The 26293-nt window shown below is 29.2% G+C and overlaps 4 protein-coding genes across 8 annotated transcripts; 2 read left to right on the forward strand and 2 right to left on the reverse strand.

Annotated features, from left to right (window-relative positions):
* Positions 1–2178: 2178 nt before the first annotated feature.
* Positions 2179–4107, reverse strand: LOC110620378 (transcription factor RAX2). Its single transcript, XM_021764088.2, has 3 exons — positions 3709–4107; positions 3467–3596; positions 2179–3005 (listed from the first exon to the last, which is right to left on the reverse strand). Exons 1-3 carry the CDS (start codon positions 3842–3844, stop codon positions 2354–2356), a joined length of 918 nt encoding a protein of 305 aa, XP_021619780.1. The 5' UTR covers positions 3845–4107; the 3' UTR covers positions 2179–2353.
* Positions 4108–14522: 10415 nt separating this feature from the next.
* LOC110621199 (protein PTST homolog 3, chloroplastic) lies at positions 14523–21862 on the forward strand. Of its 5 annotated transcripts, none has more exons than XM_043958750.1 (13): positions 14523–14874; positions 14983–15102; positions 15237–15397; positions 15476–15952; positions 16908–17091; positions 17612–17675; positions 17762–17812; positions 17910–17963; positions 18587–18706; positions 19180–19304; positions 20210–20261; positions 21074–21224; positions 21329–21862. In XM_043958750.1, exons 1-12 carry the CDS (start codon positions 14723–14725, stop codon positions 21170–21172), a joined length of 1659 nt encoding a protein of 552 aa, XP_043814685.1. In that variant the 5' UTR covers positions 14523–14722; the 3' UTR covers positions 21173–21224; positions 21329–21862. The 5 variants fall into 5 exon arrangements, with proteins under 5 accessions (XP_043814685.1, XP_021621058.1, XP_043814683.1 ...); XM_043958748.1 differs by having other exon boundaries at positions 14524–14874; positions 16887–17091; positions 21334–21862; XM_021765365.2 differs by having other exon boundaries at positions 14525–14874; positions 16887–17091.
* A 907-nt stretch (positions 21863–22769) lies between these two features.
* On the forward strand, positions 22770–24797 carry LOC110621201 (S-adenosylmethionine synthase 3). Its single transcript, XM_021765369.2, has 2 exons — positions 22770–22926; positions 23340–24797. Exon 2 carries the CDS (start codon positions 23347–23349, stop codon positions 24517–24519), a length of 1173 nt encoding a protein of 390 aa, XP_021621061.1. The 5' UTR covers positions 22770–22926; positions 23340–23346; the 3' UTR covers positions 24520–24797.
* Positions 24798–24867: 70 nt separating this feature from the next.
* On the reverse strand, positions 24868–26119 carry LOC110621202 (thioredoxin-like 3-3). Its single transcript, XM_021765370.2, has 3 exons — positions 25933–26119; positions 25811–25836; positions 24868–25191 (listed from the first exon to the last, which is right to left on the reverse strand). The coding sequence occupies exons 1-3, from the start codon at positions 26068–26070 to the stop codon at positions 24972–24974; spliced, it is 384 nt and encodes a 127-aa protein (XP_021621062.1). The 5' UTR covers positions 26071–26119; the 3' UTR covers positions 24868–24971.
* Positions 26120–26293: the final 174 nt, after the last annotated feature.

Genomic DNA, 26293 nt, shown 5'->3' on the forward strand with positions numbered 1-26293 from the left:
CCTGATTAGTTATTAGTTATTATGCTAAGAGAAAAAATAAAAAGTCTTAACCTTTATTTGCAAGTGTTGAAAATAGCGAGGAGGGAAATTAACCTGAGGAAAATAAAGCATGATCGACACATTTCCCTTGTTTGAAAATGGAGAGAAAATAAGGATAGGATAGGATAGGATAGGATGGAAAATAATCTTTATTTTTTTGTCTTGTTATTTTCTATAGAAAAAAAATTAGCAAAATTTATAAGAGAAAAGAGTATTTTATATAAAATTTCAAGATTATCCTTAAAATAATTTCTTTTCTAGAAAATATAAGATAAAATTATAAATTTACTGTAGTTTTTTATTTTTTCAATAAAAAATGACTTTATTTTTATTTTTATTTTTATTTCATTTATTTTTCTTTTATATAAAAATAATAAAGTTAAAATATCCTCTCTTTTTCTCTCTTCATTTTTCCTTTTGGAAATATGTGCATTTACAATCATTATGAAGGTGAATTTTTTTAGCTTCGCATTATAGTCCTCTAATAATTGAAATTCTAATTTTCATTCCAAACTTAAATGATCCCCAATAGAAAAAAAAAGTCAATATTCTATAAATATTGGATGATTTAATTTATTTAATAATAGAAATAACAAATAAATAAAACATGTTGATTATAAAACATAATTGGCATGAAAAGAAAGAAGAGTCTATGGGAGCAAACACCTTTTGACGTTTTTGCAGCACTCTACTAGAAAAAAAAAAAAAAAACATTCCTGGAAAATCCTTTCCAATAGCTTGAAGACAATATGAATTTTGAATCTTATATAATGCCCATGGCTGCCAAACTCCATTAATCTAATCTTTTTAACCTTACAATCAAACAAATTTGTGAACAAGTCAATGCATATTGTTCACCTTTCAATATTGGGCTTCTCCTTTTTCAATTCTTTTAGAACACCTATATAAAAAAATATATATATATATAAAATAAAAAAAAATAAAAAACATGTTTTTTTTTATAAATCTACTCACCCATCATTATCTTTAGATCCAAAGGGCATCATTATCTTTAGATCCAAAGGGCATCATTATCTGTTTTAGAATAAAAAATCAGACTAAATTTAATTTTTAAAATTAATTACAGGGAGTATAAAATAAAATTTAATTAAATTAAAATTATGTGATTTCGACTTAAATTATTAATTTCAATGCTAAGGTCTACTCTATAAATATGATTTGTCTACTTGGCAGTATACATGACCTCAATTTTTAATTTTTAATTTTCCTTTTTAAATATCTCCAAGTTGAATTGTTTATATCATTAATTATTTTGTAATCAAGCTTTGTTTATTTAATTATTTTCTTCTTAAGTCCTAATCAAAAGGTTATCAATAATTGAGACATGGTTTCCATGTGTCATCTTATTGATCATCAAACATTATAATTCATGTTAATTTGAACAATGAGTGGCCACTCTTGATGCAACTGCATGCAGCCTATATTGAAAATTTAGGTTTTTAAATCATATTTATTTTTTATTCTTAGACATAATTTAATTCGCCTCTAATTACCCATGATTTTTTTTTTAAAAAAAAAAAAATCCACATAATCAAACTAGTCAGGCTCCATAGTTGATGTCAACTTTGGCTTGATGTTTGCTTCCTTCCATTGTTAATTATGTTGGGTTTGTAATTAATTATATTTATCACATACACACACTTGTTTAAGAAGACTGAGTACAGGATTAACATCAAGTCTTTTTATCCACCAATATTCAAGTATATATTCAATTTTTTTTATTAATTTTATGGAAAAAAAAATCCCATAAGAATTGACTGCATATTTAATTGAGGGTAAGGGAAAATTTTCCAAGAAAAATTATTAAAAAAATTATTTAAGCTTGGATTTCAAGCTTTTGTTGTTGAATAATATGGCGACTTCCTGCCTCTAGTACATAAATTTCCTTTATTTATTTAAATTCATTTAACTGTTTTTGAATGAATACTTAGCGGATCATATTGTAAAATGGATATTCTAAGAGAAATTTATCAACATATTCATATTAATTTTCTCCTAAATTTTAATTTTAAATATCAATAAAATTATTATATGGTGAAAATTAAATTTATCTAGTTTTCATGAAATTAGATGTTGCTTGCAGTTAAGTGAACAAACACAACAATTCCTAAAAAGAAATGCTCAAAGGAAAACTTTTTAGACCATGTATTATCAAAAGAAATGTTATTCATGAGAAAACACAAAATCCCATCCATCCCCAATAAATTTGAAACCTTTCAAGCTTAATTTCAAACCTTTTCTTCCCTTCTTTTTCTTCGAGTCTTTGTGATTTTACTCACAGTTAGCATCAGCATCAATAGTACATGATCCTCCCCTCTGATGTCTTGTTTTCTTCAAACAAAAAGTTGTTGCTACAACTGCTGCTACTACTAATAAGCTGTTTAATCTCTTCTAGACCATAGTCTATTATTGGATTCTCACCACCACCATCTAGTAATTTCTGACTCTCTTCTACTCCATAATAGAAATAATTTTGTAAACCCATTTGTTCAGTTGCACTTGCACCACCACCGCCATATTCATACTCCAAGTCTTTGTCATGGCTGATATGGTTGTTGCAACTTCCATCAGAAGAGCTGCAGCTATCTTTCATTTGATAATTTTGAATAGCAGCCAGAAAGCTGCTGTCTTGAGGTGAGAAGATAGATGCAGCAGTAGTGAAGGAGTTGTTGTTACTTGAAAATGGAACAGGTTCAGCAAAAGACCTAGCTGGGGTATATGAAGGAGCTGATGATGATGATATTGCAGTAGATGGTGATGGTGATGATAATGATGATGAAACTTGATGAAGAAGAGAAGAAAAACTTGCAGGTAATTGATGGGGTAACTTTGCTTGTGAAGGATGAATCATCATACCCATCAGCTTCTTCTTAAGCTTTGTGTTCCAATAGTTCTTAATATCATTGTCAGTCCTGCCTGGCAACTGAGCTGCTATGATTGACCACCTGCATTTTTCAACTACCATAAGATAATATATATGATAAAAAAAATTCTCTAGCTCTTCCAACTGTGAACTGATCACTGAACTCTCTGAGGAGAAATCTAAATGATTAGCTTGGCATGCATGCATATGTAGAACCAGAACCAGATCATTAGCAAATTCAGAATATTATTAGTTTTTCTTTAAGTGTAACTTTTTAGCCAAAAAGGAAACTAATTACCAAAAAGCTTTTTTGGGTTTGTTTTTCTCGTTAAAGTAAATGGATATGGCTTCTAAAGTAGATCAGAAAGGAAAAGCAAAATCTAAATATATTTGTATATCTCAAAAAGAAAGATATGTAAAGGGAAAAGGACTCGAAATGCCCACCAATTCCATTAAGCAGATGGCTATAGATGTACAAGTGTTGGAGAAAAATAGGCCAAAAACAAACAAGAAAAAGAAGATGATGAAGAAGAAAGCTGATACCTGCTTCCAATGTTGGCATACAGGCTACAGATGATCCTATCTTCATCATCAGAAAAATCTCCATGCTTGATGTTGGGTCTGAGATAGTTTAGCCATCTTAATCTGCAGCTTTTTCCACATCTTTTAAGACCTGGTGAAAACAAAACAGCCTCACAAACTCAAGAAATTGCAAGTTAATTGATCAAGATTCACTTCCATGAAAGTTAAAATCACAGCAAGAGGCCAGAGAAAGGATTGATTACCAGCTCTCTGAGGGAGAGAAATCCAATTTCCTCCAGTCCCATGTTTCTCTATATAGTCTTTAAGCTTTGTATCCTCTTCTGGTGACCATGGCCCTTTCTTCACATTGGCCTTGTCACAGCAAGGAGCCCTTCCCATCTCTCTCTCTCTCTGTGGAAGTTGTTTCAGAAGAAGCAAGGGAGAATTGGGTTTGTAGGGTTGAGATTATATTTATTGCTGAGGGATGATCAGAAGATAATACAGAAGTCAAAGGACAGGCTTCTCCATTTTCAATCATCAGTTTCCAAACTTTCTCTCTATTGAATATTGGATTAGCTAACAGAAATTTCCATCATTTAAAAAAACAAAAATAATACTCTCTCTCTCTCTCTCTCTCTCCGACTTCAGTCATTCAAAGAATCCAAAGTCTGCTAAGTAATGAGATACAATATATGGAAGTGAAAATGATAACTAGCCTATTGCTATCTGTCCAAATTATAGGCCGAGTCATAGGGTATGCTTCAATTAAATAATATGCATGCATAGACGTCCATATGAATATAGGAAACTTATGCAATTTCATTTTTATTTTTTCCTCTATAATCTATGATGAACTAAGATACAGAAAAAATAAAATTTTAATATATGTCACTTGTTGTTATCATATTGTTCGTACGTATAGACGTATTCTCTTTTTTCTCTATCGTTAGACGGCTATTTAATCCGATACTCATGCTGACAAAGTTATAGGTACAAATAGGTTAGACGACTATTTAATCTGATGCTCATGCTGATAAAGTCATGGGTGCAAATAGGTTTGTTCCCACACTGATATATTAAATCAAGTGAGCTTAATTTCTTTTTGTTGAGTTCAAACTCCGACCTATCAGGTATACTGGAACGTGATTTGAATTGTGTGTTAAGAACAAGCTTGCATAGAGGGTCTAATGGATTTTGAGCTTGACTTTCTTACAAGGGCTGAATCATTGTCTAAATGACCGAAACCGGTGGTCATCGATCAATATATTCAAAGTGAATTATAGAAAAAAAATTTATTAAATTCATGTTGAATAGAAAAATTCATTATTTACTTTTTATTCTTTAAAAATATATACATTATAATGTTGTTGAAATTTTTAAAAAAATTTAATAATTAATTCATTATTTATTTTAGTTATTAATTATTTTATTTTTTAATTTTTATATTGTGAAAAAATTTGTTAATTAATTTTTTAATTTTATAAAAATCTACTGTTAATTTATCTGTATTGAAAATATTTTTAAATTTTTCTATAATATTTAACAATTAAAATTAAAAAATATTTTTTTTTATAATCAAATGTGATTATTTCTTAATGTATATGTTGAATTAACTTATTTATTTTTGAATTATTAATTTAATTTTTGTTTAATAAACTCCAGTTGTACGAGATTTAAATAGTTAGATGTTGGATAATTTTCTAGCAACTCAATAGAATTATATATTTGGTTCAGACATCATTGTCACATTTAAGACAAATATGAAATTAGCCAGTGTTAAATCAAACTTCAAATAGTGTAGACATGATTTATGATTAATTAATAATACCTTGCTTGATTGGATTCCATTAACTTAACCATTAATTAAATAAAGAGCGAGCCCATTATTAATTAAATAATATATAATTTCTTTTCTGTTTTCTTTATATTTTCATACTTTATATATTTTTTATTTAATTTTATTGAAATTTGAATTTAACATATATCATTTAAAAATGATTTATCTTCAAATAAATTGAGAAAAATAATAATATAATATATAAAAGTCATATTTGATAAAAAAAAATTAATTTTTATTTTTACTTTACACATTTATACATAATGGTTATGATAATTTGGAATTTACTGGAGAATAAGAACACTGTAGTATGAAAGTAGTAAAAGTGTCTACCTCATATTATGATTCTGTGTGTAAAATCTTTTTTTCAAAATTAGAAAGCGGCCAAAAATTGCAGGGAGTTGATTTTTAATGTTTCAATTTGCTGATTTTTAATGTTTCGATTTGCGTTTAATAGAAAAATCCATCTATTAATATTGCATTATTTTTACATCAAATTATGAGAGTGGGTTGTGTTTTAAGGGATGGAATGGTAAGTTTGCAGCTTGTCAATAATGAATTCTTAATTTGAGTTATAGTTAATCTCAATTATCAGGATTTGTCGTTATTTGGTAGTCTTATTTTTTATTGTAAATCTCTTATCTCGAAAATAATTTCTATTTATATTAATTTTGTTTATAAATCTGCTAATGGTGTAATTTATATGCTTGCTTGAACTAGTCATGATATTTCAGTCTGATTAATGTCTTTTCTTTATTATATAATTGTATTTTTAAGTTAATTGTAGTTAAAATTATTTAAAAAAAAAAGTCAATTTACTAAACTAATAGATTTTACTTTTCAAGAGTAATAAATAATTTACTATCTTTAAAATAAATTAAGTGAAATTAAAAAAGAAAATAAATTTAGTTTTTTCCCTAATATTCAAGCAGCATTAATGACAATTGATTTCTTTTTAAGGCTAACATTTTCAAATTCTACACCAAAATTTCTCATTTCAATCAGCATTAATGACAATTAATTGATTTTGTTTATGATTGGGCCGACTAGGAAAGACTTGATATACCAATAAAATAAATACAATTAAAGCTTGATTATATTGTTCTGCTTCTACAATTCAAATGGTTTTGTCATAACCCACAAATTAATATGACCAATTCAGATATATATACTCCGTTTTTTTTCTAGAAAAGTGACAAGTTTGCAGATCATGTCGACATTGGATGTATATATAAGGTAAAGTCCTTCTGTGCATTAAAATGCATCACTATTTGACACAACACACAGCTTTCATTTGTGTAGCTATAAGTTTAGGGCAAGACTTTTGCATTTAAATAGGGGTGGGTATTGGTTCAGTTCAATTTAAAATCGAATTAAATTGAATAAATTAAAAATTAAAATTTTAATATTTATAAAAATTAAATTAAATTTATTTTAATTAAATTTTTTATTTTTATACTTTATTTTTAGTATTTTAAAATTTAATTGAAATATTTTAATTTTAATATAATTTAATATCTATATATTATTGAAAATAATATATCATTATCACTAAAACCGAATTGAAATAACTAAAAATTTTAAAATTAAAAATCAAATCAAAATAAATAAAAAATTAAACCGAATTTTCAAATTAACTCGATTCGATTGATTTTTTCGATTTAAAACGAAATACTGCTCACCGTATTTTCAAATTAAATACAAAATCTATTGTATATATTTATATTATTTATCTATATAGATTCATTTTAAATAAATAGTTTTTATAAGATTATATAATATTTATTTATATCGAATTCAGTAATTAAATTAAATATACTCTTTTATTTAATTAAGTATTTGAGAGTTAAGTTTTACTTTTAATTTTCAATAATAAATTTAAAATAAATTTAAATGCATTTTTTCATGTAAAAATTTAATAATTATTGTTTTTAATTCGAAGTGAACTTTATGTATTTAATTTTTAATAATTATATGTTCAAAGAATTAAATAAATCTAAACTCTTAATCAAAGTTTTATTATTTCATTAATAAAGTATGAAACATGAATATCCCACTAAAGCTAAATTGTATGTAATAAATAAAATCAAATTTTTTTTATGTTATAGATTATTAATAAAGTAATTCAAAATTTATGATAATTAGTAATTCGTATCGATACTAAAAAACAAAAACTAGGTGGCCCGTGGCACATAGGTCACCATCTAATATTTGTTTTATTTCATTATTGTCAATGATGTTAATTAATACGATGTGGAAAATGTACAAGTTGCTGATTTGAATGAAAAATATAATAATTAAATATTATAAAATTTACCAAATTTATCAAATAAGAGAAAGGCTTTGACCACATTCATCCAAACCTAAAATCTTGCACTCACTTTCCTTCCTTCCTTATTTCCTTCAACTTAATTTATCTCATCCATTCATTTTCCTCATTCCAATAACTACTGCACAAATTATTTTTCTCTAATTTCAAATCTTGTGTTGAAATATATGCCTAATTACTGTAAAAGATAAAGAATTTTATTAGTGGGTGTGATTTATTATAAAATTAGTTAATCTATTTTATGACATATGACATTTGATGAATTTCTTGAAACCTAATTAGTTAATCAAATTTTTTCTCTTTTAATATCATTAAAAAAATTAATACTTAATATTATTTATAAAAATTATGTACGTAAATATTATAATAAAAATATATGGAAAATGATGATCTTAATATACACTCTAATTGCATTAAAAAATGCATTTTACACTCTCAAGTTATATAGTTTTTTCTTTTTTTTTTACCAATCTTAAGATAATGGTTATTAGTTTAAATATAGAGCAGATGTCTCCCATGCATGTGACAAATAGAGTAAATAAAACATAAATATTAATATAACGTCATTAATATAGTATGTCAAGCTAATGAGATATGAAATATATATATATTAAAAGAAAGCTGTATGTCTCATAGTTAAAATTTCTTAAAATTAAGACTATTCATTTCATAATTTTTTATTTTTTTATATATTAAAAATATAATTTTTATTAACTTTTAATTATATATTTTATAAACATTAAATTTTATTAAATAGTTTAAAATATTTTAAAAATCTTAACGATCTATTTGAAGTTTTTACTATTGATACAAATCGATCTATATTTTAATAATTTATTGACTTTTATTGATCTGTCTTAAACAATCTGTGATTCAAAATTTAATTTGTATTTAAATATTATTTATTTATTTTATATAATATAAAAATTTAATTTATACAATATAAAAGTTTTAATTTATACTGCATAAAAAGTTTTACCTTTTAAATTTTTCTAAATAGAAATTAATCTAAATATATATATTATCGCATTTCTATTTTTAAACAGTATAATTTTTTATTTTTATATGATATTAAAATTTTTTATCGATATTAAATTTCTTATAAATATTTTACGATTCGGTATAATCTTAAATTTGAAGAGTGTGATAGAATTCTATATCTCTTTGAATATGAATAACGTGCATTTATAAAAATTTTAGATATTAAAATTAATTTTTAAGGTAAAATTTTAATATAGTATAAAATTATTTTAAAATTATAATAAAATTATAAAATTATTATTATATAAATAAATAATAATTTTAAAATAATTATAAAATTATAAAATAAAGAATATATATATATATATATATATATATATATATATATATATATATTTTAAGAATAAAACTTTTTTATGGCCAAAGTTGAAAGTCGTTCTGTCATTAAATAGTTGGCAGTCAATATAGCACCGACCGGGGACCAGTATTAGAAAGGGATGGGAAAACCATAAACTTTAATTTCACCACACATTTTAATAATTGTTGCAAAGTTGAGCAAGCAATCACCCCTTTCTAATTCAATTACTTACTACCAACTTGAAACCTATACTTTAATTTCCGCCCAATAAAAACAATAACTAATTAATTAAGCTTTAAATTAATTGAAATCAACTTTATATATATAACAATTTTAACTATATTTAAAATAATTTCTATATTACACTTTCTGTTTTTTTAACTTTTATTTATTTTACTTTTTATATAAATTTAAAATTTAATTTTTTTAATTAAAAAATATTAAATTTTATTAAATATTAAAAATATTTTAATAATTAATAAAAAATTTAAAATAAATTAAAATTAAATAAAATTATAATAATTAATTTATATGTTAGCTATATGTAAAAAATGAGAGTGAAAGAAAATTAAAAAAATAGATAAAAACTATAAAATAAAAAAATAATATCTTAAAATTATAAACATTTTAATTAATACCATTTTTTTCACGTTTTTTTCTTTTATTTATTTAATTAAATTAAACAATCTACTTAGAAAACAAAACTAATTCATTTTATTGTAAAATGTTAAAACTATGAATCATGGTTGAGCACAATTCATTTTTCCTCAACCACTGTATATTTTTATTTTTTTTTGCTTTTCATAATTTTATTCATTTTTTTATTTTTATCTATTCTAAAATATCATCGATTTTCTTTGTTCACGTTATGATTAACTTAATTAACTAGTATAATTCTATTTAATTTTATCATACTTTTAATTATTTTTTTTTAAATAAAAATATTAAATATTTCTGAATATATTTAATTAAAATCATATGTTATTAATAATAAATTTATTATTTCAATAAAATTTGATATTCTAATTTTATATTAACAACAAGTGTAATTCAAAAATTAATAGAAAAAATATTATTTAACTAAAATAATTATAATTTTTTAATTTATATAAAAAAATAAAATTGATAAAAATTATAGAAGAAATTATTATTTTAGTATTAATGATACTTAATCAAAGCTACGATTAATAACACAAAATTTTATCTAAATATGATTAATGGTGAACTGAAAACACACATATATTAGAGTAAAATATATATGTAACCAATTAATAAGCAGGTAAGTGGAAAGATTTAAGGTAAGTGGCACTCTCTATTAATATTTTTTTTTAATAAAAAATTGAGAAAATAGAGACTCGAATATAAATATTTTAAGTGAATAATATATTTTCATTATTCATATTTATAAATTCAAAATCTTATCAACAAATTTTTTATAATTATTAAAGATCAAACAGCCAACACACAAAAAACTCTAGAAAAAAAAAACAAACTTTAAAAAGAGAAAGAGTAGAGTCTCATGCAAAGAAGCTACCCATAAAAAAGCAGTGCAAATTTTTATCTTATCTATTCTTAAGAACTTAGTATTATAATATTGTATAAAAATCCAAATTACTATTTTTTTTTCTACTTGTGCATAGGGTATCATTCACATGTTAAATTAAACTTAAATTGCAACGATTTGATAAATATTTATGGCATTTTGGGATATACCCAAAATTTATGATTCACGTAAATGCATACATTTTAGTGTGCATTAAAGTGAGAAGACAGGCTAGAAAGTAATGGGAACCTACAAAATAATGGTTTTATTTTTAGAGAAAGAGCAATTCACACGCAAGGCGAGTATGGATTTTCTCTATTCAGTTGGTGGAGTTAGGTTCAATTAGACTTATTAGTGTGTTCTTTATTCTTTGTTAGGGATTATTCGATTGATAATAATCATTTTCATAGAGATTAAATAATAAAATTTTTCAGTTAAATATTGGTATGCTGTAATCTCAACATAGCCCCAACCACAGATTGGATGGACTGAAATCTAATAAAAAAAAATTTATGAAAAAATAAATAATTTTAAGTAAACTAATACATGTTGATCGACTTAAATTACACAATTAAAAATTTTAATTGTCTTTCCTAAAGTTTCATAATAAGATAATTTCATTTTTAATTTTCAACTAAGATAATTGGTTTTCTATGTTTTTTTTAATTAAGATGTCTCCTAAAATTTAGTCAATCAATTATAGTTTTTAACTGATTTTCTATCAAATATTGAAAAATTATACACTTAAGTCAGTTTTTAATTTCTATTACAGTAATTGATCACCTTTTATTTTTCAATTAATATGTATCTTATAAAATTAAGTCAATTTCTAATGTTCACATTTTAGTGACTTTTATTAAAGATATAGACATAATAAAATTAGGATAAATTAGTTTACAACTCTTCAAAATGAATATATATTTCTTAAAATTTTACAATAAATAAATTCATTCTTATATTTGGAATTTGTTAAAATGAAGGTCTCACCGTTAGCTTCCATGTCTAGATTGTAGCCCACAAAAGAGAGCCATTGTAACGATCTAAAATTCGGAGGTATATACTCTTATGTTTAAATAAGTTGACTCTTTATTGAAATTATATTTTATTGAGTATAAAAATTATTATTTACACTCACATATTTATTTATTCTGATAATAAATAAATAAGCGTAGATATGAGAGATTTTAATTTTTAATTTTTAATTTAAAAAAATATTATTTAATTATTTGAAACAATTAATTCATCAATCAATTGATTGATAATAACTGCTTCAATTAATTTAGAAGGCAGGAAAATGGGAAACAGCAAAGCAAATTTGTGTATATAATATATCATTTTGTGTGGGAAACATGATATTTTTGTATGATATTGATTGGACACTCGACATCTGAAAGCTTTCCAAAATTTAATTTTTATTTTTTAATTTTTAAAAGGAAGATAAGGGTCTTAGGCTGCATTGACTTTGAATTGGATTTAAGGGAGAGATTCCCATAATTTTACTGATAATTTATTTTATATTTAATTTTAATTAAAATCTAACTTATTATATAATATATAAAAAATAGCTGTCCTAGTTAGATTATGTTGGGCAGCCAACTTTCAGAATTTTGTGAAGAAATACAAAAGCACACGCTACAACTGGATCTCTCTTTTGTTGTGAGTTGTTCATCCCACATGGACCCCTCTACTACATGTTGGATCTCTCTCCCTCTTCAATTTTAGTTGATTGCAATTCTAAACTAAACCGGGTAATCATATTCCGTGGCCACGCCTTTGAGAACACTGTACACACTTGTGATGATCAGGATGATTGACAACATTCTGACAATACGGAAGTTGAGAAGGGAAGAAAGTCAATGAAACTAATGGATGAGATCTTCACTGTAATTATTTTAAATGGGTCCCCCTTAATCTAATCACTCACGTGCTGATGATGAGCGATCATCAATCAAATCCAGTCTGCTTTTATGAAAGGTGCACCATTATTGCATGTGTCCATGCCTACACAAACATCAATGGTGTGAACAGTGGCTTTCTTGTCATTTCTCAAGAAGAGGCTTTTTTTTTTCTGCCGTAATTTAAATTTGAAATTTGATAATTTTATAAATTAGTAAATTAATTTGTATAATTTTACAATTATTTATTTAACATTTTCACTTAATACGTATAAAAAAAGTGGGGCCAATGGGGCATGGATGCATTCATTCATTTGCATCATTCAATCAATCAATCAATCAATCAAGGTAACAGAGAAGACTCTGACTAAGTAGGCATCACAGATCACTCCGTGCACCGCATCCCACATCAGAATTCTCACCTTCTTCTCTAATACAGGATGACAACGCATATGATATTTTCAAATATTTATTTTATTTTTATTAAAATCGTATGTTATTGTATTTGGGATCAATTTTTCAGCTTAGACTTATTTTTATTGGATCTCTTTTAATATCTAAAATTCTAATCACTCCACTTTACTGTAATGCTCAAAAAATTCATAAAATTGACAATAAATAGAACAAACCGTAGAATCAATAATTCTTTTTTATTCAGTAAACTAAAATTTTTACTAAATTCAAAAAATCCTAACAAATCATTAACAAACATGATTAAATTAAAATTAATAAAAAAATTAATCAAAAGACTTTAATTTAACGATTAAATATAATTAATAATTATTATTATCTAATAAGTGATAATAGATAACTGATTTTAATTGATATGTATATATTTGAAATTAAGAAGTAAAACTTAAAATCTCTCTTAAATTTATTCAGATATATTTATAATTAAATTAAATATTTTAATTAATATATTTTAAATATATAATAATTATATTTGACCGTTATACAGGTAAAATAATTAATAAACTATATATTAATTCATTATATTAATAAAATAAATATAAAAATATTGATTTATTATATAATATATATAATAATTAAGAATATAATTTCAAAATATATTTATTTTTTATGCATATGGATATTTTTTATCAAAATATTATAATTAGTTTAATCATTATTTGTAATATTTTTAATTTATATATTATGTATTGTAATTTTAAATAATTTATTGATTAAACATTTTAATTTTAAAAATTATAATTAATGCATTGTGGAATGTGGTTAAAAAGAAAAAAATAAAATTAAAAAAATTATCGACAGAAAACAACTTTAATTTTAAAGATAATTCAAAATACAGTTAATAAATTTCATATTAACTTACTATTAGCTATGGTTTAGGTTTTTTAAAGTTTACTACACACTTAATTTAACTGTTTTAATATCTATAAAAAAATTAAACCAAACACCCTAATTTCGATTAAAGTCTTAATGTCCACGTTACTTCCCAATACACGAGCTTACAAATTATCTTTCATGAGATTGTCATTTAAATAATAAATATATAATTTTTTATAGTTTATCTCCATTTTCTAATCATTAACAAATAAACTTATTTAGTCAGAAATTAAATCAAACTAATATTTTTTCAATTAAATAAAAATAAGGGAAAAAGATTAACTTATTTATTTCAAATTGAGTGGGCTGCTATCGGGTGGATTATTGGTGGGCCGGACATTGATTTCCCATTAAATGGGTAATTGGGTACGCCCATTACATTTCCCCTCCTTTCATGGTGGGCCATTAGCCCATCAGGATTTTTTTTTTTACATTTTAGCTAAAGTTACTAATTTAATTTTCATATTAATTAAAGAAAATTTTTAAAATAAATCTAATTCATTATGAATTCAAACCACATGAATGTATATTTACGTTTTAGATTCATATAGGTCATAAATTATTTTCTTAATTAAATTCATAGTTGATTTCATTAATTATTTAATCTCATTAATTATTTGATTTCAGAATTTCCAAATTTTATTTCAATTTCCCCAATTTCTCTATCAGCATGAAAATAAATAAAATTTAGAATATTTAGTGATTATTTTATTTTATGAAAAAAAAAAAAAAAAAAGAAAACGGAGGGATCTCAAATATGAGGTGATTTGAAAGAGTATGGATATAGATGGTGGAATTGAAGCTAGCTGTCACGATCAAATCAAACGGAGGGATAATGTTGTTTCCACAAACTTTTCATTAACCTTTTAATCCGCTAATAATCACTTTCTAATCCTCGCATAATCTTTCGAGGAAACTGAGCTCTCCTCTGCACTACGCACTATCGAGCTCTCAATTTCTCAATGCTTGCCCAACAACCCTCTTCTCATGCCGACCCTTTATCATCCCCCTTGCTTCCTCACTCTCTCTTCTCATAAGCTCTTCTTAATTCAAGAAGAATGCAAGATAAGCTTGAATACCCATCACCACCCACCTCAAAAAAGTTTCAGAATTTGTATTTGTTCGGCGAAGAAATCCAGGTTTCTCTTTTGGGTTACTGGGTTTTTCAATTTTCTGATTGGTGGGTTTGTTTTATTTGTTAGTTTCGTTATTAGTTATTTACTACTGTGATGGGTTGGTGTGTTTAGGAGCGGGAGAAAGGTGAAGAGCGATGCAGAGCTTTGCAATGATATCCGAGAATTTTTATCAGCTGTTGGACTTCCAGAGGATCATGTTCCCTCGATGAAGGAGCTTTCTGATAATGGAAGGTGAGTGAGCCTCTGGGGTTTCATTTCTGATTCTTGGGTAGCCAACTCATTTTTTATTATAACAGTGGATATACATCGTCAAGCATTAGGTCCAAAAGTTTCTCTTTAATCTTCTTTTCTTTTCCTTTTTATAGAACTGATCTTGCACACATTGTGAGGCGGAGAGGTTATAAACTTCTTAGACGTTTGCTTTTGAACTCCATGAAGGAGGAAATTGATGAATCCAATGAAGAGAAAAGCTTAGCTCGAGAGCAGGACATTTTCAGTGATCACATAGATATACTAACAGTAACAGGTCAATATATGTTTCTTTTATCTATGCTTATTTCATTATTTTGAGTTCCATTCCTGTTGATAGCCTCATGTAATTTAGAAGGCCAGGATGAGAAGGTGGAGGATACTAGTAAAGATACTAAATTGCCAGAGGAAGTCACCATCATCGACGACCATTCAGAGAGTGCAGGCAGTAATCCTGAATGCAACTCCAGTGGTCACAGTTCAATGCATATAGAACCATTTGTTAAAGTGTCATTGCATGGTAGTTTGAATAGGCATCTTGATTCCGCTTCTGATAACAATACCTATAAGCCTATGGAAACTTCAGTTAATTCTTCCTCGGGAAAAAAGGCCTTAGACAATTCAAAAGATCATGAGGAGAAGGTCAACAGAATGGTTGAAGATATTTCGTTGTCAACTGGAGTTTTAAAGTTGGACTGTCCAGCCGATAGCCCTGTTGCAAGTCTCAACTTTGGTGACCATAGCAGCATGCCTAGAGATTCTGCAGCCAATTCATCTTTGGAGGATAAGGTGGCAAAGTTTATTCAGAGCGGAAATTTGGATGTCACTGAAGGTAAGTTTATTGATAAAATTCTGGCCATGTCTCACTTAAGTAATTATTATTGCCTTGTGGTTAGAAGATAGTCTGTGTTGGTTCGGAAAGCAACTGCATCTTCAGTCACAATAATGTGATTATCCGATTACTCAGTTTGAAAGTGTTTAGTTTTTAGTTTTGTTGCAAGGCTTAAGGTCGATTTGATAGTCTTATGCTTTTTCTGTAAGTTGTTCAACTGATAATTTTTTGTCTGATTCTCAAGTTTCCATTTCTTAGTTGATTTTCCTTACCACAATGACATGTAGAATGATATCTATGTCCTCTGTTCAAAATACTTGAAAGTTTTAGAATGTCATGCAATCATATTTCTGTGGTCATAAACAACTTTTGAGTTATGATTTTTTTCTTTTTTAACTTTTGGTTGTTACACCACCAATTGCAGTAGATTGATAGGAAGAATAAATATTTGCACTAATGAACTTTGCTAAGAAAGCTTGAAGACATTCTATGGCACACTTGAACTGTTTAAAATTAGAATTGAGATGATCTCGCAATCCTGTAAGCAGTGTGGATCTTCTAAAGTATTCTTAGATAAATTTGAATCCAAAGAGGAGATTTTTCAAGTGTAGAAAATATAGGGTAAGTTTCAATTTCAAAATTTGTACATTGTGTGTGATTATTATTGTTGGGTTATTAAATGTTAATGATGAATTTGGGTAACATTTGAAGCTTGTGGATATACTTTGTATTAAGATTGCAAGTTCATTTTAATTATACTTTTAAATTGTTGAGGTGTGTCATGAGGTGTCTTGAAAGTTCATGGTTCCACTAGATTTTTTTTTATAAAGTTCAGAGGTGCAATATGTATTTGACCCAGGTTGATATTAATGATTTTTAATTATTCTGTGTCTTTGGAAATTGAAACTGAGCATGTGAGCTGCTTGATGATCAGATACTTTCTATGGAATATTAGATGAAAGTATTGAAGAAAGCGAGGGCGTTAACAAACCAGATAATGAGGCTGAAATTCCATCAGAGGCACCTTATGAAGAGAACTTTGGAGATGCATTTGGCAGAAGCAATGCTGCTTTGGCACTGAATGGAAGTATACCAACATCCAGGCGCAACATGCTTCATAAGATGGTTTATGGGGCTAGGTTGGTATTCTTAGACTCAAGGGTAGCTATTGTTTATTTGCCTACATTATTGCGTGAGTTGCTTAAACTACTTTTGCATCATTGAATTCCTTTTATGAAGTGTGGTCCAGTGGTGGTGGCTGTTTGTTTCGACAATTTTCCAACTTATTTTTTGGATCAGTAATCAATATTTAGGCATGCTTCTACTTTTTGTATTTGCCAATTGTAAAACCAATACGACACCAGAAATATTAGTCTTCAGTTTTATTGAAAATCTTTTTAGACACTAACATTTTGTTGATATTTTCTTTTCTTTTTTCATATCAAATGATTATCACACTGTTTGAGCAACAAGAACAGTGAAGAACACAGCAAAATTTTGAAACTTGTGGTGCTTATTTTTAGTGGTTCTAAATAGTTTTATTAAAATATTCACAGTTTTATTATGTATCTTGGCACATAATTTTTTTTTCATTTCTTTTTCCTTCTCTCTTTCCTTTACCTGGATTCTAAGCATATTACTTTTACTTTTTATTTGTAGGAATGGCAATTTGTCAGATGAAGGTCCAGCAAGTTCTGATCTTGACAAGGGTTTGCATGTTGAGGTTGTAATACTATTATTGCAATTATTAGATCTCATGGACTCTTGTTTTGACTTTAATTTTTTGGCTTTCTCATTTCTGTGACACAGACCAGCAGGAGGGAGAATCAGGTTGAGATTAATAATCTCAAATTCATGCTGGTAATGATTTAACATTCCTTTAAACTTATATTTTCTTCTAATACTGTGATGATAAAACTTTTTATTGGCTAATTTGATGGATCTTTTGGTTGCTTAGCGTCAAAAGGAGTTGGAACTATCCCGTTTGCAGGAACAGATTGAGAAGGAAAAGGTATATAAGCTAGTGCAGCTTGGCTAATTTCCTGCATTCAAGTTGTTTTTGAGTACATCACTCTAAGCATTACTTGTGAAGATGAAGTTTAAGCTTAGATGTATAATTTATGGTATATCAAATGGCTTATTTATTGGTGCGAACGTTTGAATATTTGAAGCTCATTGAATATTCTATTCTTGTCCTTGACATGACATTGTTATCAGTATAATGCTCTAATTTAGATGGAAGGAATGTTGAGTGATGTTCAGGTTGTTTGCGGAGCTGAATTAATATAAATGTGAAGTTGACTGGTGGTAGGCAATTATTGTCTATTATCTCAGAGATGTGTAACAACTGAGCAGTGTTTCTTTATCCAATTATTTTGATGGTTGCGCTTTCAGTGCACATCCTTAGATGCAAAGCAGTTTTTAATGAACACCGAATGAAAAACTCACAATCATAGAAGCATTTCTTTATCTTTCTTTAACATGTTGCAGGTTTACATATTAAGACTGATGAAAGTCGTTGCAGATATTAACAAATGCATTTTCATGGACTATATTTGAGCTTTTTGCTCCCAGAAATATAATGTTCTGTTCTGTAACACTTTCAATTATTTCAAATTTAATTGCTGCTTGCAGCTTGCTTTATCTGATTTACAAAGCAAGGCTGAAAAAGAGATTAGCAAAGCTCAAAAACTTATCTCTGACAAAGATGCTGAACTAGTTGCTGCTGAAGAAAGCCTTTCTGAATTAGTGGAGGTATTGCTAGTGAATCTTTTCGAATTAAACAAGTCAGATTACCATTGAAAACTTGGAAGTGCATCGGATAATTTGGGAATATGGCAAGGCCTGCCTCAAAGTGCAAACTATGCTATTTTGAAGAGTTCTGTTATGAGTAGCACAGAGTGAAACAAATATATTTTAGACAAGGAATTAACCATTTGAAATGAGCATTATCTGCTACTGTGATTAATGTACCAATATGATGTGAACATGGAAGTGTAAAAACTTGGAAGATTGTTCTTTGTGCATGTAATAAGTTCTGACACAGTTGAAGAATTTTAGTCCCAAAATCCGAAGGTTTAGGGGAAAAGTCAGACCAATATTAGAACCAACAAAGTTGACGATGACGGATATCTTTATCACTCTTTATATCATTGATTTAGTTTCTCAACTTTCTTCTGGAATTAGTACCATGTTATGGATGCTGACTGGATGTCACATTTTATTAGGTCGAAATCCAGTACTGTGGGGATGGTGAAATTGTGGAGGTGGCAGGTAGCTTCAATGGTTGGCATCACCCGATTAAACTGGATCCTCAGCCATCTTCTAGTATTGTGGATTCTACTGGATCAAGGTTTAAGTCTATCATTTGATAAGTGTTGCCTGAATAATCAAACACAGTTTCTTTGTTTGTTTTTTTTTTTCGTCATTTTGAGGTATCTAATTATCTCTCTTAAGGAATTTAAACTTTACTTTCATTCTTTGGAACACTGTTAATTGCATCAAATCAAATTCATTCTATTTCTGCTTGATTTCCTGTGTTTTCTTTTGGAATAAAACATGGCTAGCTTTGAGATCCTGTGGTCATTGCGAAACATTTGTGGCCATTTATCAAGTTTGGGGATGCTGATGTAGCAGACAAATGGATCAAAATATGAACAGAATACCTTTTTCTTTTCTTGTCAAGGAGCAAAATAATTGTGGAGAAGATTTTATCATGGTCCTAAAGTACAACATTGGCTATATGGCAAACTAGATTCTAGATGTAGGTAGGTAGACACAATCCCATTGTTGGAAAATTCTTGCCCAAACTGGGTCTAATGTACTGAACCGATAGTATTGCAACATTTTGAATCAAACCATTTAGTGTATTAGAATAAAAGCAGTTATGAAATAGAATTTGAAATCTTGCAAAATCATTGGTTTCGTCCATATGTGTTGGTGTAGGCCTAGTCTGGGCAGGACAAATTGCATGGATTTCCTTGTAAGTTCTTTCAGGTACGCCACAGAGCTAATTGATTCTGTGGTAGAATTCTTTTATACAATAGTCATCAATGCATCTTGTGCTGGTATTAAAACAATTATATCATTCTGATTTCTGATGAGATGTGAATCTTTCCAAATTTTGTTTGTTGCTGGGTTTGTATTTTCTCACAATATCATGCAATATGGACCTCCACCTTTTTTTCTTTTCTTCTCCTTTGCTATAATATTTTCTTTTAGGGAGGAATAATAAACTCACTGGTAAAAGATTTCCAGGAAATCCAGATTTTGGTCAACAATGCTGTGGCTTTATCCAGGTGTATATGAGGTGCGAACATCTGCATCCAAATAGTTACATTACTGCTAATTTTTATAGTTTATATCTGAAAATAATTAGTATTTTAGATATGGGCATGCTAGCTTCTGATCTGTTGGGAGTTCATGAAGTCAATTTAGCCTTTACATGATTGCGTAAACTGCTTGTTTCTGGCTTACTATTGCTGAATGGGTAGAGCTCAAAACAGCAAGTGGCATTTCCATGAATCAGGTGGAGCAAGGCCACTTTAGGCTGTAAGAGCAGGAGAGCCTAGAATTCATACCATAATTACTTGAAGTTGATATTTCTTATGAAATTGATCCTTCGCGCAGAACTGAGATTTAGTAATACGTCCATGTACATGAAATTATTTGTCTGATAGTTAGATTTTTTTACCATGAAATTGCATACAAGATATTTAATTTATTCCTTTCATGTAGCTTTGATGGCACTTTGTTTATGTGGAGAGAGAGAGATGCGCTTCTCTTATCTTTGTTTGTATATTTTCTGAAGGATGGTGTTTATGTTACGGAAGTCAGAATGCCCACTGCCAAAATTAATTACAGCAGAGGATTATTGCAAATGCAAAGTTTCACATGCTTGCTTCCAAGCATGCCATGTCTCGAATGAATATTTTAATATACTGTGACGTTGACAAAATAAAAAATTTTCTTTGTTTAAAAAGGAAAGAGTGGAACAAAATTATGTTTTTTGTTGTCATATTCTGTCAATGAGATGCTATAGCATTATCTAAGCTATACGTTCCATCAGACATTTTTTGCCTTCTGTAACTAATCTTTAAGTTCAATGTACGACTATTGCAGATAAAGTTCATTGTTGATGGCCATTGGAAGATTGATCCCCAGACAGAGTCAGTGACCAGGGGTGGAATTTGTAACAATATTCTCCGAGTTGTTGAATGAAAGATTTTTGGCCATCGTGCAAGGATGACATTCTAGTTCTCTAACCTTCGAGGTAAATCAAGTATTTTCCTGTCATTCATCTAAGTTGTGTTTCTTATAAGCTAATAAAATTTCAATTAATGTTGGAAATTTACGCATGTTTCTCCTGGCTTACAGTGCAGAATAATGAAAATTCAGTTCAAAATTTAGTAGCATTACCAGTAGACAGGAGAAAAGTTCTAAACTGGGAGATTGTACAGACAACATAGAAGCAATATTCTGTTGATTTTGGGTTAATGCTGCAACAATGAACCATCCCTTCAAGAGGCTTTGCATTCTGTGCAGTTTACGGAGTTTCATATTCATTGGGTGTTATGGTAAATATGAACTTGGCCTGCTGCGGTTTGAAACCCAACGCTTACTGTGGAGAGACTAAGTTGATGCACCATGCAAGGTCTGCGGGTGTTATCAGTGCTAAAAAGCTTAAACTAGGTATAGTTAATGAGAATCAGGTGAATTTAATAAGGATAATAGCTGTTCATGTGTAGCTGAAATTGACAATGTCAAGAATGGATTTAGTCTGAGATATAGAATCTTTTGTTCGATCTTTGCACTCGCAAAATCTTCTGCTAGATGTATATTCAGCAAAACGGGGTAATTTTTACTCGCGCACACTAATTTTAGTACATGTTTTATTGCGGTATGCTAAAATTAATTTTGCCTCGTATAAATTACGTTAACTTTTTATTGTTATGAAATAAGCCTAAAAGAAATTTAAAAATAAAATCGAAGGAAGATGACTGCTATTCTTCCACCATTAGATGGCAGGATCCGATCTAGTCACTGGAGCTCCAACTGGATCATTCAAAGAAGTAGGTGTTGGGTTGGCCCACCTACCGACCCACCTGCCAATGGTGGAGAAGCCAACTCTTTAAGGTGGGTAATTTTTTTTTCCTTAAAAAATAAAAGACTTTCTGTTAATCTGCATTGAATTTAAAGTTTTTAAATGTAACTACTAGTAGTAATATTACTAAAAAAAATAATAAAAATATAAAAAAATATATTTTATTTTTTAATTTTTTTGTGCTATAAGTTTTTTATTCCTATAAAATTATTTTTTCAAAAAAATAAGTTTAATTCCATTTTTACATTTACTAAATAAATATAGTTATATTTAAAAGTAATCAATATTGTTTGATCTTTTGTAATATGTTATTATTCATATTAATATACTAGAATTGAAAATTTTAAATTACTCAACTATTTTTAAATTTAATGATTTTTAAATATATATTAAATATGAATATATTAAAAAAATAAAATTAATTATATTATAAAAAAATAAAATAACTTGACGAAAAATTAAAATTAAAATAAATTTATATTTATAAGAGGAAGGGAGTAGGAAAGTTTTACTCCTCAATTTGAAATCCTGTTTTTCCACCTGCCCACCAACCACAAAAAGGTTGGTGGTTGTAGAGACTTATCACCCACAACCATTACCAAACTACTTACATTATCTCAACCGTTCATGCATAGGATTAGAGCATTTGTCCCACACATTGAAGGGTTCATAGCGAGTCCAAACATGAGCAGGATTTCATAAGATTAGAGTACTGGTAGCTTATAAATAGAGAAGCGAAAAGGGCGGGGAAGCAAGCGAGTGAGAGAGAGCGAGTCAAAGGACACCGCGTCTCTCTGCAACTATATATTACTCTTAAATTCTTGCTTGCTCTTCCATTTCTTCTGTTAGAGCTCGCTCTTTTTGCTCACAGGTAAGCATTTCCAATCTTTGTTTTACATTGCAGATCTATTAGATTTTCTGTTATAATCTTCATATAAAATCTCTGTTTAGATTTTGTTTAAGACTGACAGTGTTCTTTCATCACTGGGGTAGTTGATTTTGGCACTTTTTAGGGCACGATTGGATTGTTTTGGGGCGCAAATCAATTTGAAATACATCTCTCTTGTCCAATTTAGAGATTTATTTGAGCTTAGGTTTCTTGTATGTCAAATAAGAAAATCCAATCTTATTGTAAATTTTAGATTCATTTATATTTTCAAAATGAATCAAATCTGATTTTAAAGGATTTTTGTATGGAATCATAATTTCAATGTTGCTTGTATTTTTTTTTTCTTTTAATGTTTGAAAAGCTCTTATCGTTTGTTGATAATTGATGTGGTCCAGTTGAGATATGGAGACCTTCCTTTTCACTTCTGAGTCTGTCAATGAGGGACACCCTGACAAGCTCTGCGACCAAGTCTCAGATGCCATTCTTGATGCCTGCCTAGAACAAGACCCAGAGAGCAAGGTTGCCTGTGAGACCTGTACAAAGACAAACATGGTTATGGTCTTCGGTGAGATCACCACCAAGGCTAAAGTAAACTATGAGAAAATCGTTAGAGATACTTGCAGAGGCATTGGGTTTACATCAGCTGATGTTGGTCTTGATGCTGATAAGTGCAAGGTCCTCGTCAACATTGAGCAACAAAGCCCTGATATTGCCCAAGGAGTTCATGGCCATCTCACCAAGAAACCAGAGGAAATTGGAGCTGGTGATCAAGGCCACATGTTTGGGTATGCCACTGATGAAACACCTGAGCTTATGCCACTAACTCATGTGCTGGCCACTAAACTTGGTGCTAAGCTTACTGAGGTTAGAAAGAACAAGACATGTCCGTGGTTGAGACCTGATGGTAAGACCCAAGTTACTGTTGAGTATAAGAATGAAAATGGAGCCATGGTTCCTGTTAGGGTTCACACAGTTCTGATTTCAACACAACATGATGAGACTGTCACCAATGACCAGATTGCAGCAGACTTGAAAGAACATGTGATTAAGCCTGTAATCCCTGCTCAATATCTTGATGACAAGACTATCTTCCACCTTAACCCTTCAGGTCGGTTTGTCATTGGAGGACCCCATGGAGATGCAGGACTCACTGGTCGAAAGATTATTATTGACACATACGGTGGATGGGGAGCTCATGGTGGAGGTGCCTTCTCTGGGAAGGATCCTACTAAAGTGGACAGAAGTGGTGCTTATATTGTTAGACAGGCAGCAAAGAGTGTGGTGGCCTCAGGGCTTGCGAGGCGATGCATTGTGCAGGTTTCTTATGCAATTGGCGTGCCGGAACCATTGTCAGTCTTTGTGGACACTTACAAGACTGGGAAGATCCCAGACAAAGATATTTTGGCATTGATCAAGGAGAATTTTGACTTCAGGCCCGGAATGATTGCTATCAATCTTGACTTGAAGAAAGGAGGCAACTTCAGGTACCAGAAGACTGCTGCCTATGGTCATTTTGGCCGTGACGACCCAGATTTCACTTGGGAGACTGTCAAGCTCCTCAAACCCAAGGCCTGAGTGTTCTGGGCTTGGCTTGGTGGTGGTGTTATTATCTCTGCCAGCATTCTGCTGGTTGAGGGAGAATAAAGAAGCTTCAGCACATGAATCTGATATTGCATTGAAAATTTCAAGGCCCAAGAGATGAGTCATTTGTGATGTGTGCTATAAGTCGAGCTAGTAGATTGGTTAGGAACCACAGTATTCATTGTCTTTCCTTTATATTTTCTTTTAGACTTATACATTGACCAATCTATTTGGTTTCCGTTAATGAGAATTCTATCATGTCATTTCTTTGCCGGATCCTTTTACAACTATAACAAAGGTTGATACCACATTAATACATGTATAACTATCAAGAAGCAGGAATGTTGGTAACCCAGATCATCATAATTGGAATTGCACAAAATATTAGTGTTTTACACAATTTGACAATTGCAGAGTACAATCTACCACCGGGTAGTCCCTGCATCTCAGGAGTGCAACCACAAACGATCGTGCAGTCGCTCTTCTCCAGCACCAAACATTTCATCAACCCTCTCGCCATCTCGATAAAAATGAAATGTAGGTGTATAACGAATATGCTGTGTTGTTTCTGGGCATTCATCAATATCTGCATAAATGAAGGAAAGCTTGGGGAAGTTGTTGCTCAGCTGGCAAAATGCAGGAAGGATTTGCCTGCACACCCCACACCTGAAAATGAAGGAACAAGAATAACATCAATTACAAAGATCAACCAGGAAAATACTATTTGATAAAACGGGCAGTCTCTCAACCCCAAAAATTAGCCAGGATTGTGCAAGTCATAGAAGAGGCACTTTGCCTCCTTACCCATCAATGTGAGGCCTTAATGGGAAAGTAAAATGTTCTTAAAGCAACGGGAAAAAAAATCCATCAAAATATTGCCATTTGATTCGTTACAAAGAATTCTTAAAACAGAGTTAGAGTAGTATAACTTTGTTATAGCAGGGAAGCAACTCAAAATAGCCTAAACGCCAACAGTCCCTCTTTAGCCCTTAGGTAGGTAGATAAGAGAAGGTAGAGAAATTAACCCTTCATAGGGAAGTCAAAAAGGGAAAGAAGTGCAACCCTTAAACATCCCATCTCGCCCTCAACCAAATTGCTAGTCCACTCTGAGCTGAGGTTTCATAAGGAAAACATTCTAAGGAAGAATGCAACATTAGCATTCCTAATTATCAAACAGGATATACATCGAACACTTTGCATGCATATATGACACCTAGATTACAAATCCAAAAAACAAGTAAAAAAATACGTATAAGAGCAAGAGTTAGTAAAGGGAGAAGAATACCATGAGGCACCATAGTTGATAACAGCCTGCAAACAACAAAACAAGCTTAGGTACGATTAAAAATAAAGGACAAAATGAGCTCGTAAAGAAAAAAGAAGAAAAGAAAAGAGGATATGGGTTACAGGGGACTTGGAAACTTTAATATCACGAAGAATTTCGAGGAGGTTTTGATCAGTGGAAGCACTCTTGAGGTTGCCATGGCGATTCTTTGGCAATTCCAGACCAGTCCCCTCTAACCCTTTCTCCGAGGCGTTCTCCATTTCCTGATGCACAGCTACTCAAGGCCTCCGATTCCAAGAATATTTTAATCTGCCCCATTCGGTTCTTTAAAAATTAAATAATTGGGATTAATTGATTTTTTTTTTCGAATTAATTGAAATTTTTATTAAGTTAAAAAAATCAAAATTAAAGAACTAAATTCAATTTAATTTGATTTAATTTAATGATATCTTTAAATTTTTTTAAATATTTTTTATTTTTCAA

This window comes from Manihot esculenta, chromosome 8 (genome assembly GCF_001659605.2).
Source record: "Manihot esculenta cultivar AM560-2 chromosome 8, M.esculenta_v8, whole genome shotgun sequence".
NCBI classification, from domain to species: Eukaryota; Viridiplantae; Streptophyta; class Magnoliopsida; order Malpighiales; family Euphorbiaceae; genus Manihot; species Manihot esculenta.